The following is a 14415-nucleotide window of genomic DNA, read 5'->3' as shown; positions in this document are numbered from 1 at the left end:
CTGTTTGCAGCAGCAGGATTTCCTAAGCAGATGGTATAATGGCTTTGAAAGTTCCACATTACAATTGTTTAGGTGACACTCAAGATTGAATCTTGTCCTTCCAAACATGGCACAGTCGAACGGTAAATGGTCCACTGTTTGAGAAGATCCACAAAAGCATAAATAATCGCGTGCAATGTTAATTCACAATTAAGTATTTTTTATTTCCCACCTTGTCGATACACTAAATTGCTTAACGCAATTTATTGAATCTGCGTAAGTGCGATACGGACCATTAAGCTGATTTTATGTAATGCAATGTTAATGTTAAAGCGTTCCACGCAACACTTAAACTTTCCATGGCCAGAGAGAAACTCAGGGAGAATGAATTTGGGCACACATGTTTTGCAGTGGAGTTGGCTATATACTGTATGTTGGGAAAAAGTAATTCTCTTGTGACAGACCCATTTGTACTTGATGTCCAGAGATGTTCTGCTGTCTTATCTGTAGACCTGGGATTTTACACTCTAAAAAAATTAGTTTGAAAACAAATAGGATTTTAAAAGATAAAAAAAAAAAAAAACAGGACCTTAAAGTATGCTTTAAAAATGTGTAGATGGACAGAAAATAGTCTTTAAAAGATTATACTTAAAACTGTAATGTGATCCTTTTTTTTTTTTTTTACTTTAAGAAATGTGGTACACATATTCTTAAGAGAAATAACTGCAAAATCAAAACAGAATTAAAAAGCCATTCATCAAAAATGGTTATGTATTAAATGAAAAATCAATCAGTACTGAACTGAAACCTTAATCACTAAACACAATTACAGCACTGTAGGCATCCCATAATGGTGTAAATGTGGAATGTGTTCATTTATTTGTGATGAACATTCCTATAGCATTTTCATTCGCAGTTTGGTTTAAATCATCATTTTGAAAGTAGAAAAAGAGTGCTCCACACTCAGATGTTGGAGGGGCATAGGAAAATTTATCTACATTTTTCAGTTCAATTTCACTAGGAAAGCCTACCCTTTTCCCCATCTAGTACCTGATGTACCCTTTTAAGCACTGAATAACCTGGATTCTTCTGCAGTACACTAGCCCACTTGTCTCTTATTTTATTCCCTACATTGTCTCTAGCACTCTGTGTATTATCAGTTTCCTCAATTACAGAAAATTGCTGTTTGAGACAGTTTCCTTTTCCCTCCATTTTCGTAACTGGAAGAAACGGAACATTTGCCTGAATATACGCAATGTATCTCTGAACACTGGAATAATCCTTTAACAGCTCTTTGACAGACGACACACATTCAGGGTTGTACAATAGAGGCACATTGTCAAACACAGCTACGATTTCCTCAGGATGTTCTCCATAATACAGGGCAGCTTTCATCCAGGAACCCTAACGGGTGATGACTAGCTGTGGTAAAAGGGGAATAGAGGGGAGTTTCCCTCGAAAGATGGCTATTATTGATGGAGCCTTACAGAACACTTCCTTCATTGTTGAAATGAGAGTATTCACTGCAGGAAACTCGGCCCTAACTGTTTCTGAGAATCTATGCAAGGCATGGACCATGCAAGTACCATGAATTAAAGAAGGGTAGAAAGTTTTGAGGAAAGGTGCAGTAACAATCATGTAGGAAGCAGTATCGGAGACATGGAGAAGGACTTTAGAATCATCAACACTCCCAGGATACAACAATTGCAACCCCTTGTTGAAGTACGCCATCTTTTGACTATGGACTTTCTCCACCTGCTTAGAGCACAGAAGGTGAGCCGTAGATGCCTGATTGTACTGCCTACAGATTAGGTGGTTTGTCCACACACCACATATGCAGGACTCCCCAAAATCCTCCCTGACTGACAAAATGACCTCACTAACAAAAATATATAAGTAGGTTTTCTTTAATGTAGATGATGGTATATACTGCTTTGTGTATTTCTGTAAAACAAATCTCTAAAAACTGGATTATGCACAGCACTCCAGGGGATAACTGCTGCAACTAGAGCTCTACACATATAAGCATAGAAACCACAATGGGTTGTGGGATATATAGTTTGTGTGAACACAGTCTGTCTAATGTTACTTTTCATGGCTGCTTTCGCTTTGTAACTGGCACACTCTGCATGCTGCTGAAGGTGGCAGATCGGAAAGTAACGCACAATAATTTTCTCCCCAAAATGTATAATAAGTACCAAAACCAATCAAATCACAGATTAACTTACATCTTTGACCTATTTTTCTACATAGTCTGTAATTTTTACAACAATCATATAATGGGCATCCCTGAATGAAGAGCAGAACAGAGGATGGGTTTTTCACAGAAACTTGATCTTCCCAGACAACTGTCGCCAGAGGAAAGCTGAGTGGGGATAAGGATTAGCACAGACGAACAAGGAGCTGGTAATAAGGTACTGTGTCAAGTCGCCAGTGAAAGAACATCTGAGTTGATAAATTTGATGATATTCTTTCAAGAACGAAACATGTCATTTATTTTAATTAAGTCGTTTCTTTTGTAGGTGTAATATACTGTTACCATATGTTTTCTCTTTCAGGTAGTTTATAAATTTATTTACTCAAATTTAGGGTCTCCCTTATAAACTAAGACTTATTAATGCACAGGGTTTGTACTCTGTGCTATGCCAGCTGCCTCAGCCAAACTTATGTCGCGCGCAGCCGTGCCTTAAGCATGTACACAATCTTATATGAAATCTTCTCTTACAAAAGATAATGGAAGTATCGTCCTTCCTGAGTTATTACAAGTTGTCCATTTCATGACCGTATCGATGTTTAATCAAGAAGTAAGTATAAATAACCACCTAATCGATACCACTAAGTGGTCGAAACATGTCATGTAAGTTTTAATTTTATTCAATTTTGCCTGAGGCATTAATAAAGTATCGATTAGGTGGTTATTTATACTTACTTCTTCCTGAGTTATACAGGCATTGTATCTGATAACCACATTCTGGCTGACGCGAGCGAGTTCTGCCACGGTAATATTTCTGATTTCATTCATTCGAAATGTTTTCTTTCAGTTCCTTTAATGTGTGAGGATTTGTTTGATACATGTTTTCTTCCAGTTTACCCCACAAGTAAAAAACACACACACTGTTAGATCTGGAGAATGAGGGGGAAATAGACCACACAGAGTACAAAAAAAAACACCACACACAGCCCAATTATTCGTCTTCAAGTAACAGCGCACCAAACACCAATCTTCCCATCATAATGAGGGACTTCATAAACACCATTAGGATTTTCTGCACACCAACAGAGAGAGTTATGACTGTTCACATGACCATTAAGATAAAACCAGACCTCAACCGAAAAGAACACAAGCCATGGGTCGAATAAACGATCATTCAATGATGCAAAATACCACTCTTGTGGCTAGATCAGCAGGTTTTAAACAATGGGCCTGTGTAAACCTGTACGGTTTGATGTATAACAGCTTTGTATCTCTGTGTGCAGAAGAAACCGAAACCCCTACTTCTTGTGCTAATTTTGTGAGTGATTTATTCGGCGACCGTTCAAGATTTGCACCAATGTCATCTAGCTTTTCCTCTGTTAAAACGGTTTGTGTTCGCTCATGTTTTTTTATTAAGCACTGAGCCAGTAGTTTCAAATTTATTTATAATTATGTGAATCTGTTCTCGAGAAGTTGGCACTTCACCAGGAAATTGCTGAACAAATGAATTGTGTACCCGTCGAGCCGAATTGCACTCAAAATAACTTTTACATACGAAAATATGGTATTGCAATGATTACTTGTCTCACGATGTTAACAGTGAGATTCAGACTGGTGACTGATGCTTGCGAGGTCAAACAAGTACACGCTGCTTGCAAGGTCAAGAAGTATGCTTACGCCTCCAACACTGCAGTTCATGTATCGGAGAGTAAAAACGCTGCTTGGGCGGTCTTAATTTATAATGGGAGAATCTGTATATATAATGTTTTTAAAAAAAGTACTGCTGACATCAAACTGCAGTGGGATGCTTTGTTTGAATGCATTTCAAGAAGTAACTAGACGCTATCCCACTCTGTCATAAGCACTGTCCATTCATGTTACAATATTTCTAATGTGACTTGATTAGGTCTTCTGTACATATTTTACACACTACAAACCTTTGTAGATAACTCTATTCTTGATGTCCTCAGCTTTCCCTTCGTTGGACTAAAAATACGGCGATTGTAACAGAAGCCAGCAGTACTCCTCATCCGTACATTCCACTGGATTTTCATGTCAGGTGGAAACTGAAATTGAAGCAATGAACTTTAGTTTTTCAAACAGAAAGTCAGTTACTGCAATACTATACTTCAATATCATTGTCAGGTAACATAAGTAGTAAAGAAATTAAGTAGCTGAAGAATTTCTTGAAAGAACAAGCAGAGTTCATCAAGAAATATTAATACAGTTTAATTCAGTTTTGAAAAGGATATGTATGAAAAGGAAGTACTTTCCAATTTTTTAAAATTAAGGTATTAACAAATACATTGCATTTGGGAGATAACCTGGTGGCAATGACAATGAAGTAAAATTTAAAAATTACATAACAACAAAAATACAAGAGTACAAAATGTAAGCTCACCAGACAAAAAAAGTAGTCACCACCTGGAGAAAGAATTACAAGCATCATTTAATACCTCTGGACTTTATAACTGGCTGGATTTGGTTAGGAAGGGAGTCCACAAGGTTGTGCAGGTATGCCCCATCCAGGTTAGGCCACTCGTTGAGGATTTGATAGCGTAATTCCACCAAATTGCAGGGATGCTGATATCAGCATTTTACCTGCTGATCCAATATGTCCCACAATGGGATTCAAGTTAGTGATTTTGCAGGCCAACTGAGATGTAATAGGGTGGGGGAGTGTTCATAAAAACAGTCACATATGTCCAGCCCGATGAACTTTGATGTTGTCATCTTGAAAATTTGGGTTCTCATCATGCAGATGTTGACTGAAAGACAGGATGAAATACTTCATTTGGTCTTAGGTGCACTTGATGACGGGCGTTACTGGAATACAGGCAATAATGTGATTCATCAGAGCACACTACGTTCCGCCAGTCAGCTGCTGTCCACGTTTGATGATTTCTAGCCAATTGAAGATGCGCAGCTTTATGTGCCTGTGTGAGCAATGGCCTCTTGCGAGGAGACCGACTCCAAATGTTCAATGCATGCAGTTCCCGTCGCAATGTTCTCTTGCTAACAGGCTGGGATTGACCTTCATTCACTGATTGCAGCAATTCCTGTCCGGTTTTGGAAGCGATTTTGATTCACAAGCCGTGAACGCGTCTCCGGTCCCTCTCAGTCAGAATATTTTTTACGACCACAATTCTGACATCGTGTTTCATGGCCACGTGTAGTACACCACTGCTTGTAAACACGTTGAACAGTCTGCTACGAAACACCAAGCATTCCAGCAACTTCATCACCATATGGCCATGGGCATGGCCAAACACGATTGAACCTTTTCACCACTACATCTACGCATGTACACTGTCCGCTTGAAACATCAATGTCTCACTGATCGCTACTGCCTTATACTCACGTAGAGGTAGTGTGCATGCGGTTGATCACAGGACTCGTTTGCTAAGCCAGGCTTAGCGATACATCCGTGTGTGCGCACTAGGGTGAATAATTTTTTTGTCTGGTGAGCTTATTATGCATCCATATTGGCTTATACAGCTGAGACCTGGACAACGACAAGTAGAGATGAGAGTAGAATTCAAGTCAGCAAAATGAGATACCTAAGAAGTATCTGAGGAAAGACAAGGAAAGACAGTGAGAAATGAAGATGTTAGAAAGAAAGGTGAATAGAAATCTTAAATGAGAGAATTGATAGGAATAAACTAAGATGGTGTGAACATGTAAAGAAGGTGTATAAGAAACTAATACCAAAACAGATGGTGATGAAGTTTGAGGAAAAGAGTGTGAGAGGGAGACGTAGAACAAGGTGGATCGATTCAGTAAAGAGGAGTGCAAGAAGAAGAAACCTGGACTGGGAAAAAAATGATGGAAGGAGAGGGATAGGGGAGGAGGAGGATAAGGCAAGAGCGGGATAAGGGGAAAGGAGGATGATGAACAACAATACAACAAAGAATTCTACGAAAACCAAATATTACATGAAATTATACTGAAAAAGGAAATTTCACTATGATGCAGGAAAAATAAAAGTGAAGGGAAAAACCCACCACTTGACAATTAAAAATTTAATGCAAGTAGTGTAACATAATAATTAAAAGTAATCTAAAATAAATTTATAAGAAATTTGCAGAAAACAATATATTCCATTACATGCAGCGTAACATAACGACAATGCAGACACTTCAAAATTTACCCAAAATTTACAAAATAATCCATTACAAGTAGTGTACCACAATAATAGTTACAAGGCAATCACATATAAATTCACACATAACTTACAGGAACACACACCCACATTAGCCCAACCAATGAAAGCTTTCTAACAAGATAAATTTTCTTCCCAGTATATAAGTATGTTTATTTAGGACAATTCTAAAGATATTTGTGTGAAACAAGGCATAATATGAAATAAAATTGGACAATACTGGTTTAGAAAGATAACAAAAGCTTTTGGGGTGCGGTGGTACAGAAGAATGCTGAAGATGATATCAAGTCACACATCAACGTCAAGTTAAAGAGAACAATTTGATAAAATCTGATCTAAAGAAGAGCTGACTGATAGGACACTACGAGACATCCAGGACAACTTTGGTTAGTTTTGGAGGGAACTATTGGGGTTACAAGAGGCAGAGTAAAGTCAAGATATGAAGAGGGCAGATCAGATGTAGGCATCAATAATTACGTGGAAATGAAATGGCATATGGCTTTGAGTGCCGGGATGTGTCCGAGGGCTTCGGCTCACCAGGTGTAGGTCTTCTGATTTGACGCCCGTAGACGACCTGCACATCGTGATGAGGATCAAATGATGATGAAGACGACATATACACCCTGTCCCCCTGCCAGGGGAATGAACCAATTATGGTTAAAATTCCCGACCCTGCCAGGAATCGAACCCGGGACCCCTGTGACCAAAGGCCAGCACGCTAAGCATTTAGCCATGGAGCCGGACAACGTAGAAATAAAAAAAAAAACATATGAGAGAGCAGCATGGAGGACACTGCATCCAAATAGCCTGTAGACGAATGAATAAAACAACAAAATTTGTAAAAATAAAGTGCTAGAAGTGTTTTGTGTAATATAAAAGAGTTCCTGAGGTGAAGCAAAATTAGGCCCCAAAAGACACATTATTTAATGGACACATATAGATAGCTCAAGGAAAGCTGCCGTTTTCATACAGACATTTTTCAGTACGAGCACAGAAATCACATCAATGCTACTAGCCTCACAGTATACAGTGGTGGTGATGACTGTTGTTTCGGGAGGAAGTACAATCACAGTATGCAGCCAAACTCTTATTACTTGAATTTCGATAAATTGAAGTATTTCTTATTTTTGAAACAAATTTGCTATGTATATCTCTAGCTACAATTTGCATGTATATCTGATTCTGTAAATCAAATTAACTTGGAATGATTCAAAAACTCAAAAATTAAGTTACATCCCAGTTCTTAAATGTAATGTATTATTTGAATATTTAATGTTATATGTATTTTGTAGGAAATAAATGAGTTCTAGGACAAAATCTTTACAGTGTTCTATTTTCATGCTGACTTTGCTGTATGGAAGAGAGAGCTGGGTGGACTCAGGATATAATTTTCATAAATTGGAAGAAACAGACATGAAAGTAGCAAGAATGATTGCTAGTACAAACAGGTGGGTACTTAATTATATATTGTATGGCTTTTAACACTGGGAGTATCCGAGGACATGTTTGGCTCCCCTCATCCAGGTCTTTATTTGATGCTCATTGGCAACCTGCATGCCTGGGTGTAAGACGATGAGGTTAATGAGGTAGGGAGAGTGTGAAACCCAGTGTCGGCACATAGCATACTTCTATTGAATAACTTCCAGGGGCCTGCTCAAAGATTAACATCTTCATCTGATGGACGAATCACCATCAAGAGTGTCATATGTCCCATTCCGTCTGAACACTGTGGAGAGGTTGAAACTGAATCCCGGTTTTAGCACAGTATATAGCGATTGTAAAAGGTATACCGCCGCCTCTCATACCTTGTCAGACAACATTCTGATGCTGAAAATTTTCTCTGCCACTGAGACCTGAACCAGCAATCATAGTGTCAGACTATACAGACCTGACATCTTAATGATCATGGCCACCAGATGGGCAGGAGTTACTTGGAATAATTGGAATAAAGATATAAAGGCTAAGTTAAGAATAAAGACCATAGATGAAGCCATGTGCATAAATTGCTTTCAGCAGGTGAGTCATGCGAGGTGAATAGAGGAGGATAGGTTGCCTAGGAGAAAAACAGACTTGACCACAGACGGTAAGAGAAGTAAAAAGAGACAAAAGCCATGGCAGGCAGACTTGGTTTTTAATGTTAAATAGAGGTATGGAACTAAACGAGGCCAAAGAGCTAGTTTTAAATAGAGGATTATGGAGGCACATTCACGGAAACTTTTAGACTGAACACTAAAAGGAATAACCTTCTATAATGAAGATCAGATACAGGAAAATCAGTTGGGTTTCAGAAGTGGAAGGTCAACAATAGAGCCCATTTTCATTATGAGACAACTAATGGAAAAGCATTGGGAGTACGGGAATGATATGGTGATGACATTCATTGATATTGAAAAGGCATATGACAGTGTCCCTAGGACGCATGATTTGGGACAGTCTGGTGCAAAAAGGAATTGGACAGGGATTAATAAAAATGATCATGGCATTGTATAAGGAATGTTGTAGTTGTGTGCAAACACAAGTTGGCAGGACAAGATGGTTCAAAATAACTAGTGGGCTGAGACAGGGAAGTGTTCTATCACCAATCCTGTTTACAATAGTAATGGAAGACATCATGAGAACAGCAAAAGCAGCATATGGAGGAAGAGAAATGAACATGATGTTATTTGCAGATGATATTGTGATTTGGGGAGAAGACGACAGGAAGGTTCAAGAACAGTTGAATGTGGTGAATGGGAAGATTGAAGAATGTGGATTGAAAATAAGTGTAGAAAAGAGTAAAACTTGTTATGACTAGAGGGGAGAAAGAAGGGAAAGGTCAGATTAGACTTGCAGACAAGCCCCTGGAAGTAGTGGAAACGTTTAAATACCTGGGGAGTGAATTAATGGAGAATGCTCGACTGGATGCTGAGATTAGTAAAAGGATTCAAGCTGGAAGTTGTTTCTATCATAGTGTAAGAAACATGTTATGGGACAAAGATGTGCCAACGGAGGCAAAGGATACTATGTACAAGATGTATTACGTACCCATAATAACTTACGGAGCAGAAACTTGGACAATGACAAAGAAGGATGAGAGTCGAATACAGGCAGCCGAAATGAAATTCTTGAGGAGTATGATACAGAAGAGTAGAAGAGACAAAATAAGGAATGAGAAAATCCGGGAAGAAATTGGAGTGGAAAAAATGAATGATAGAATAGAGAAGAGCCGACTAAGATGGTGTGGGCACATAAAGCGAATGAGCGACGAAAGAATGCCAAAAAAGGTGATGGAAATGCAAATTCAAGGAAGGAGAGGCCGTGGACGACCACGATTGAGATGGAAGGATACCATCCAACACAGCATTATAGAAAGAAACCTGGACTGGGACACAGTGTTGGAGGAGGAGTGGTGGAAAGACCGAAGAAAGTGGAGAGGAACCATATTTGCCCCTACCCAGCTACAGCTGGATAAAGGGAAATGATGATGATGATGATGAATGAAGATGCATGAATCATAATAATAATAATAATAATAATAATAATAATAATAATAATAATAATATTGTTACAGGAATATTGTGGTTTACAGAAGTGAAAGAAGGTGCAGGCATGAATGGGTGGATATACAAGAATCAAAAGATGAATTTATTTCCTTTCCTTTCTTAACTTTTTTTTTGAGGTTGAATTTTAACAAAAAAAAAGAGCTAAGAGAATAACAAAATCTCAGGTACAACAGTAAGCTCGAGAAATAATGTTATAAATTCCTAGAACAATCAGACAACATTAATTAACAATACAAGCTTGAAGCTCCTACCTTGCCAATGTGACAAGAGCGACGCCTGCTACATTCAATAACACAATATGCTACCTTACAAGAGCACCTTTGCTCCACAAAATTACCTAGGAGACTACTTTCCAAACATTATACCATTCCAGCCTCCCAAAGGCACCATTCAACTTTTACATTAATAGGAATAGTGTCTCTGCTATACAAATTTACACTTTATGATACCATTCTCTAAAATGTTCACGTTCCCCAGCCTAACAAAGACACACCTTACAATTAACAAAACAAACAGTATTCACTGTTGTAACTACTCAACAGTCTGATATCTTTAACATGAAATGAATGAAATAGAATTTAACAGGGGTAACAAGTACCCATTCTACATGGCCTTTGGTAAAAATGAAAGGTTAAAGTTACTAGCCGAAAATCAAAATGGTAAGGAGGCGAACACTTGCACTCCTAGGAATTTACATTAAATACTTAAAACCCTATTTGGACTTATGGCCCGACGTTACAGAGGCTAAGCCTATACTACGGAGGTGACTAGATGAAGAAAAATATGTAAGTTACAGGAATTACTAGATAGATTTAAAGGTTACAAAATCATAGCCACCCAGCCCAAGGAAAGTATGATGTGGTGATGACAGAATATGTCTGACACAGAAACACTCAAGTGTCAGGTGATATTAACAGAGAACAAGTTGGAATATTTGCTGGCAATTTTAACTTTAGACTCTTGTCAAGCAAGTTCAAGAGGGGTTAGACAAATTTAAAATGCAATGTGCAGAATGGAGGGGGCCTAACTCTTCTAAAAGTTAGCTACAAGTCAGAATATATCTTCACTGCAAGTGAAACAGGACTTTCCTTTAATAAATTCACTCCTGTAGACACCTTAAGGCGGTGGTGGTGGTGATTTTTGTTTTAAGAGGAAGTACAACAAGGTAATCATCCTCTCTGAACAAATAAGTGGAAAAGAAATTTAAAATATAAAACAAAATTATTTATTCAACAAAGGAATTTGGAAACGCAGTACAAAATAAAACAAAATACAATTATAGAATTAGGCCGAAAGGATTACTAACGTATCAAAAGGGAACGTACGTTCCCTGAGTAACAGTACACTTGTAATTTATATACCCTTGATAAGTCCACTGTCGCACATAAAGCGGATGACGAGATCAGCAGAGGTCGCGTCATCGGCTAGTATGCATTTGAGTGTTTCCTGCAGGCCGAGGCTCTGTCTTAGGCCAGAGAGATCGGCGCACTCTGTGAGGAAGTGGGCCACGGTGAAGTCGGCACCACAAGAACACACTGGGGGGGTCTTCCCTCTTCAGGAGATAAGAGTGTGTGGATCGTAAATGACCTATCCTCAGCCTGCACAGTACTATGGCCTCTCTCCGTGAAGGTCGGAAAGAGGACTGCCACACAGTAGTTGTCTTCTTAATTGCTCTCAGCTTGTTGGGAGTTTGGATATCTAGCCACTCCGATTCCCAGGACGCCAAGATGGTTCGACGTAGCTGAGAACAAAAATCCTTAACAGGTACATTGACTGGTCTTGGAAGTAAAAGTACAGCTTCATCCGCAAGTTCGTTTCCCGCAATCCCAACGTGGCTTGGAAGCCACGCGAAAGTGATTCGGGTGCCAGCATTCCTTGACCTGGCTAGAAGGTCATGTATCTGCTGTACCAGTGGGTATTGCGAGAAACAGGTTTCAATAGACTGCAGAGAGCTTAACGAATCGGTACACATAAGAAAGTGGCTTCTTTCGTCACGCAGTGCAAACTGCAGAGCCTCTAAGATGGCGTAAAGCTCTGCAGTATACATGCTACATACTTTAGGGAGCAAGATCTTCGTACTCATATCATCAATGACGAAAGAGCAACCAACATTATCTCCGATTTTAGAACCATCCGTGAAGATAAGTCTCGCAGCCGGATATTGGTAAATTTCCAATTTCTTTGAAATCATTTAGGAAAAGGCTAGGAAAACAACAGATAGGGAATCTGCCACCTGGGCGACTGCCCTAAATGCAGATCAGTATTGATTGATTGAACGAAGTCCTGGAAATACCTCCGATAAACGGAGGAATCCATGTTCACCTTGGGTCCACGGAGCGGATCTAGACGTATATCTGGTCGTGGAACCAACCACGGAGGTACCTCGCTAAGAGTTCGTTCAAGACAACCACCGATATCAATATTCAAATCATGACACAAGCTATCAATCCGAAACCCAACCGGCCGTGTGGCATTCGGCTGGTCTTGGCACTGCTGGTGGTATTGGGTACGATAGATGCATTGATAGCTTGGATGTAGTGGCATTTCACGAATTTTGGCAGCGTACGTGAGGAGTAACTGCTGCCTCCTTATCCGTAAAGGTGGAACTCCTGCTTCAGCGAGTAGGCTGGGAATGGGGCTAGTACGGAAAGAGCCCGTTGCAAGCCTTAAAAGCTGCCTATGTGCTGGACTGTATCCGAGTTAAGGCGTTTAAGACCGTGCGATGTAAATCTAATCAAATTTAGTGCTTGATTCGTACAAAGACTTCATTCATGTTGAAAACCATAGATGGCATATAAAAGAACAGTCACTTCTGACCTCTGGAACACAGGGTACATTCCAATGCTTTCTTTCTTTCTTTTTTCTTTGAGTAAACACAGACCTAAGCCAGTCATAATATTTTTGTGAGGGTGTGTAGTGTAGTGAGTTATTGTGTTTTAATAAGATGACTAGTTACAAAGGCAGTATTCGAAGCGAGGAAATGGAAGACATACTACTGAACGATGACTCTGGTGATGAACTCATCTCTGATTTCAGTGGTAGCGATAGCAATTCCAATGATGATATACCAGACTCTGGGCAAAGTGAAATTCAGCACATTCAAATAACATGCATCCGTCTTATTGCCTTCCCGCAATCAATTTCACTGCCTGGGTAGGATTAAATGTTGACATAGAAAATAGCAACAAAATTATGTCTTTCGTCACTTTATTTGTAAATGACGATTTCCTTGAATATATATGCCATCAGACAAACCTTTACTCAGAACAAGTTATTAGTGCAGCACCATATCCATTCACTAAATATTCTATTTTTCACACGCGGAAACTGGTCAATGTACATGAAATGAAAAATGTTTTTGTACGACTAATGTTTGTAATGGGAATAATTAAAAAAACAGATCTGAAAATGTCCTGGACAGAGGACACCATCTTCAGGTAACCATCTTTTATTTTGAAAACTATGGCACAAACCCAGTTTGAAAACATATCGTTCTTGCACTTTAGTGACAGCAGTCATTATGAGGGGAATCCTGATAGACTATACAAAATTAGGCCAATTCTCAAAAGATTCCGCGAACAGTTTTCGGTTGTGTACACTCCGGATCGGAAAATTCCCCTTGATGAAGGAATGTTAGCTTGGAGGGGCCGTTTGCATTTTCGAGTTTACAATCCAGAAAAAATAACCAAGTATGGGATTTTGGCAAGGATGGTGTGAGAATCCCCTGCAGGGTACGTATGTAAGTTGAAGATCTGTGATGCAAGTGGCATGAACATCCAAGACACTATACTTCACTTATTAGATCCCTAACTTGGCCAGGGGTATATAGTGTGCATGAACAAATTTTACAATAGTGTAGGCTTAGCCAAGGAACCGCGTGAACAAGAAAAGCTGTATGTGGGACAATAAGGCGAATAGGGGACTTTCTAAGGAATTCAGTGAAAAGCAGAAGTTGAAAACAAGGGAAATGACTTTCGATAGGGACAATGAAGTACTGCTTTGTTCATGGAAGGACAAAAAAAGTACTTACCATGGTTTTAACAGTACATTCTGCAGAAATGGCTGAAGTTCCGAACAGGTTTGAGAAAATAAAAATGAAACCTGTAAGTATTACTGATTATAATAAGTTAATGCACAGAGTGGATGCAGCCGACCAGTATTTGGCAATGTATCCATTTGCGAAAAATGGTGAAGTGGCCGAGAAAATGTTTTTCAACATTTTGCACTGTACAGTTTTTAATGCATTCAGGCTTGACACGTTATCGGCATTGTTGATGAGCGAGAAGCTGGAATGGCCCGAGTTGTCGACATTACCTATATGTGGTGATAATTACTTTTAACGATAATTTAAGGTATGTGCATGCTTCTTAATAATTATAATACAAATCTAAATCATTTTAATACCCAGATGACAATGCCTCATAATGAAAGTAAAAGCGTAAGGATAAAAAGTGTTTTGTGGCTAATCAAGGATGAGTGTTCACTTAGGTTATTTCTTTATTTCACAAACATTTCAGCATGTCGTTATTCAGAGGGAG

At 39.0% G+C, this 14415-nt stretch overlaps 1 protein-coding gene across 1 annotated transcript in view; it reads right to left on the bottom strand.

The window, feature by feature from the left end:
* The window catches only part of LOC136866798 (germ cell nuclear acidic protein), a 188100-nt gene that overhangs the window by 42465 nt on the left and 131220 nt on the right, over positions 1 to 14415 (bottom strand). The window contains exon 9 of the mRNA XM_067143904.2: positions 4111 to 4239. Within this exon, the coding sequence (XP_067000005.2) occupies positions 4111 to 4239 (129 nt within the window). The remainder of the gene's footprint in view (positions 1 to 4110; positions 4240 to 14415) is intronic.

This window comes from Anabrus simplex, chromosome 3 (assembly GCF_040414725.1).
Source record: "Anabrus simplex isolate iqAnaSimp1 chromosome 3, ASM4041472v1, whole genome shotgun sequence".
NCBI lineage: Eukaryota > Metazoa > Arthropoda > Insecta > Orthoptera > Tettigoniidae > Anabrus > Anabrus simplex.
This window is presented reverse-complemented; position numbering and strand designations above follow the sequence as displayed.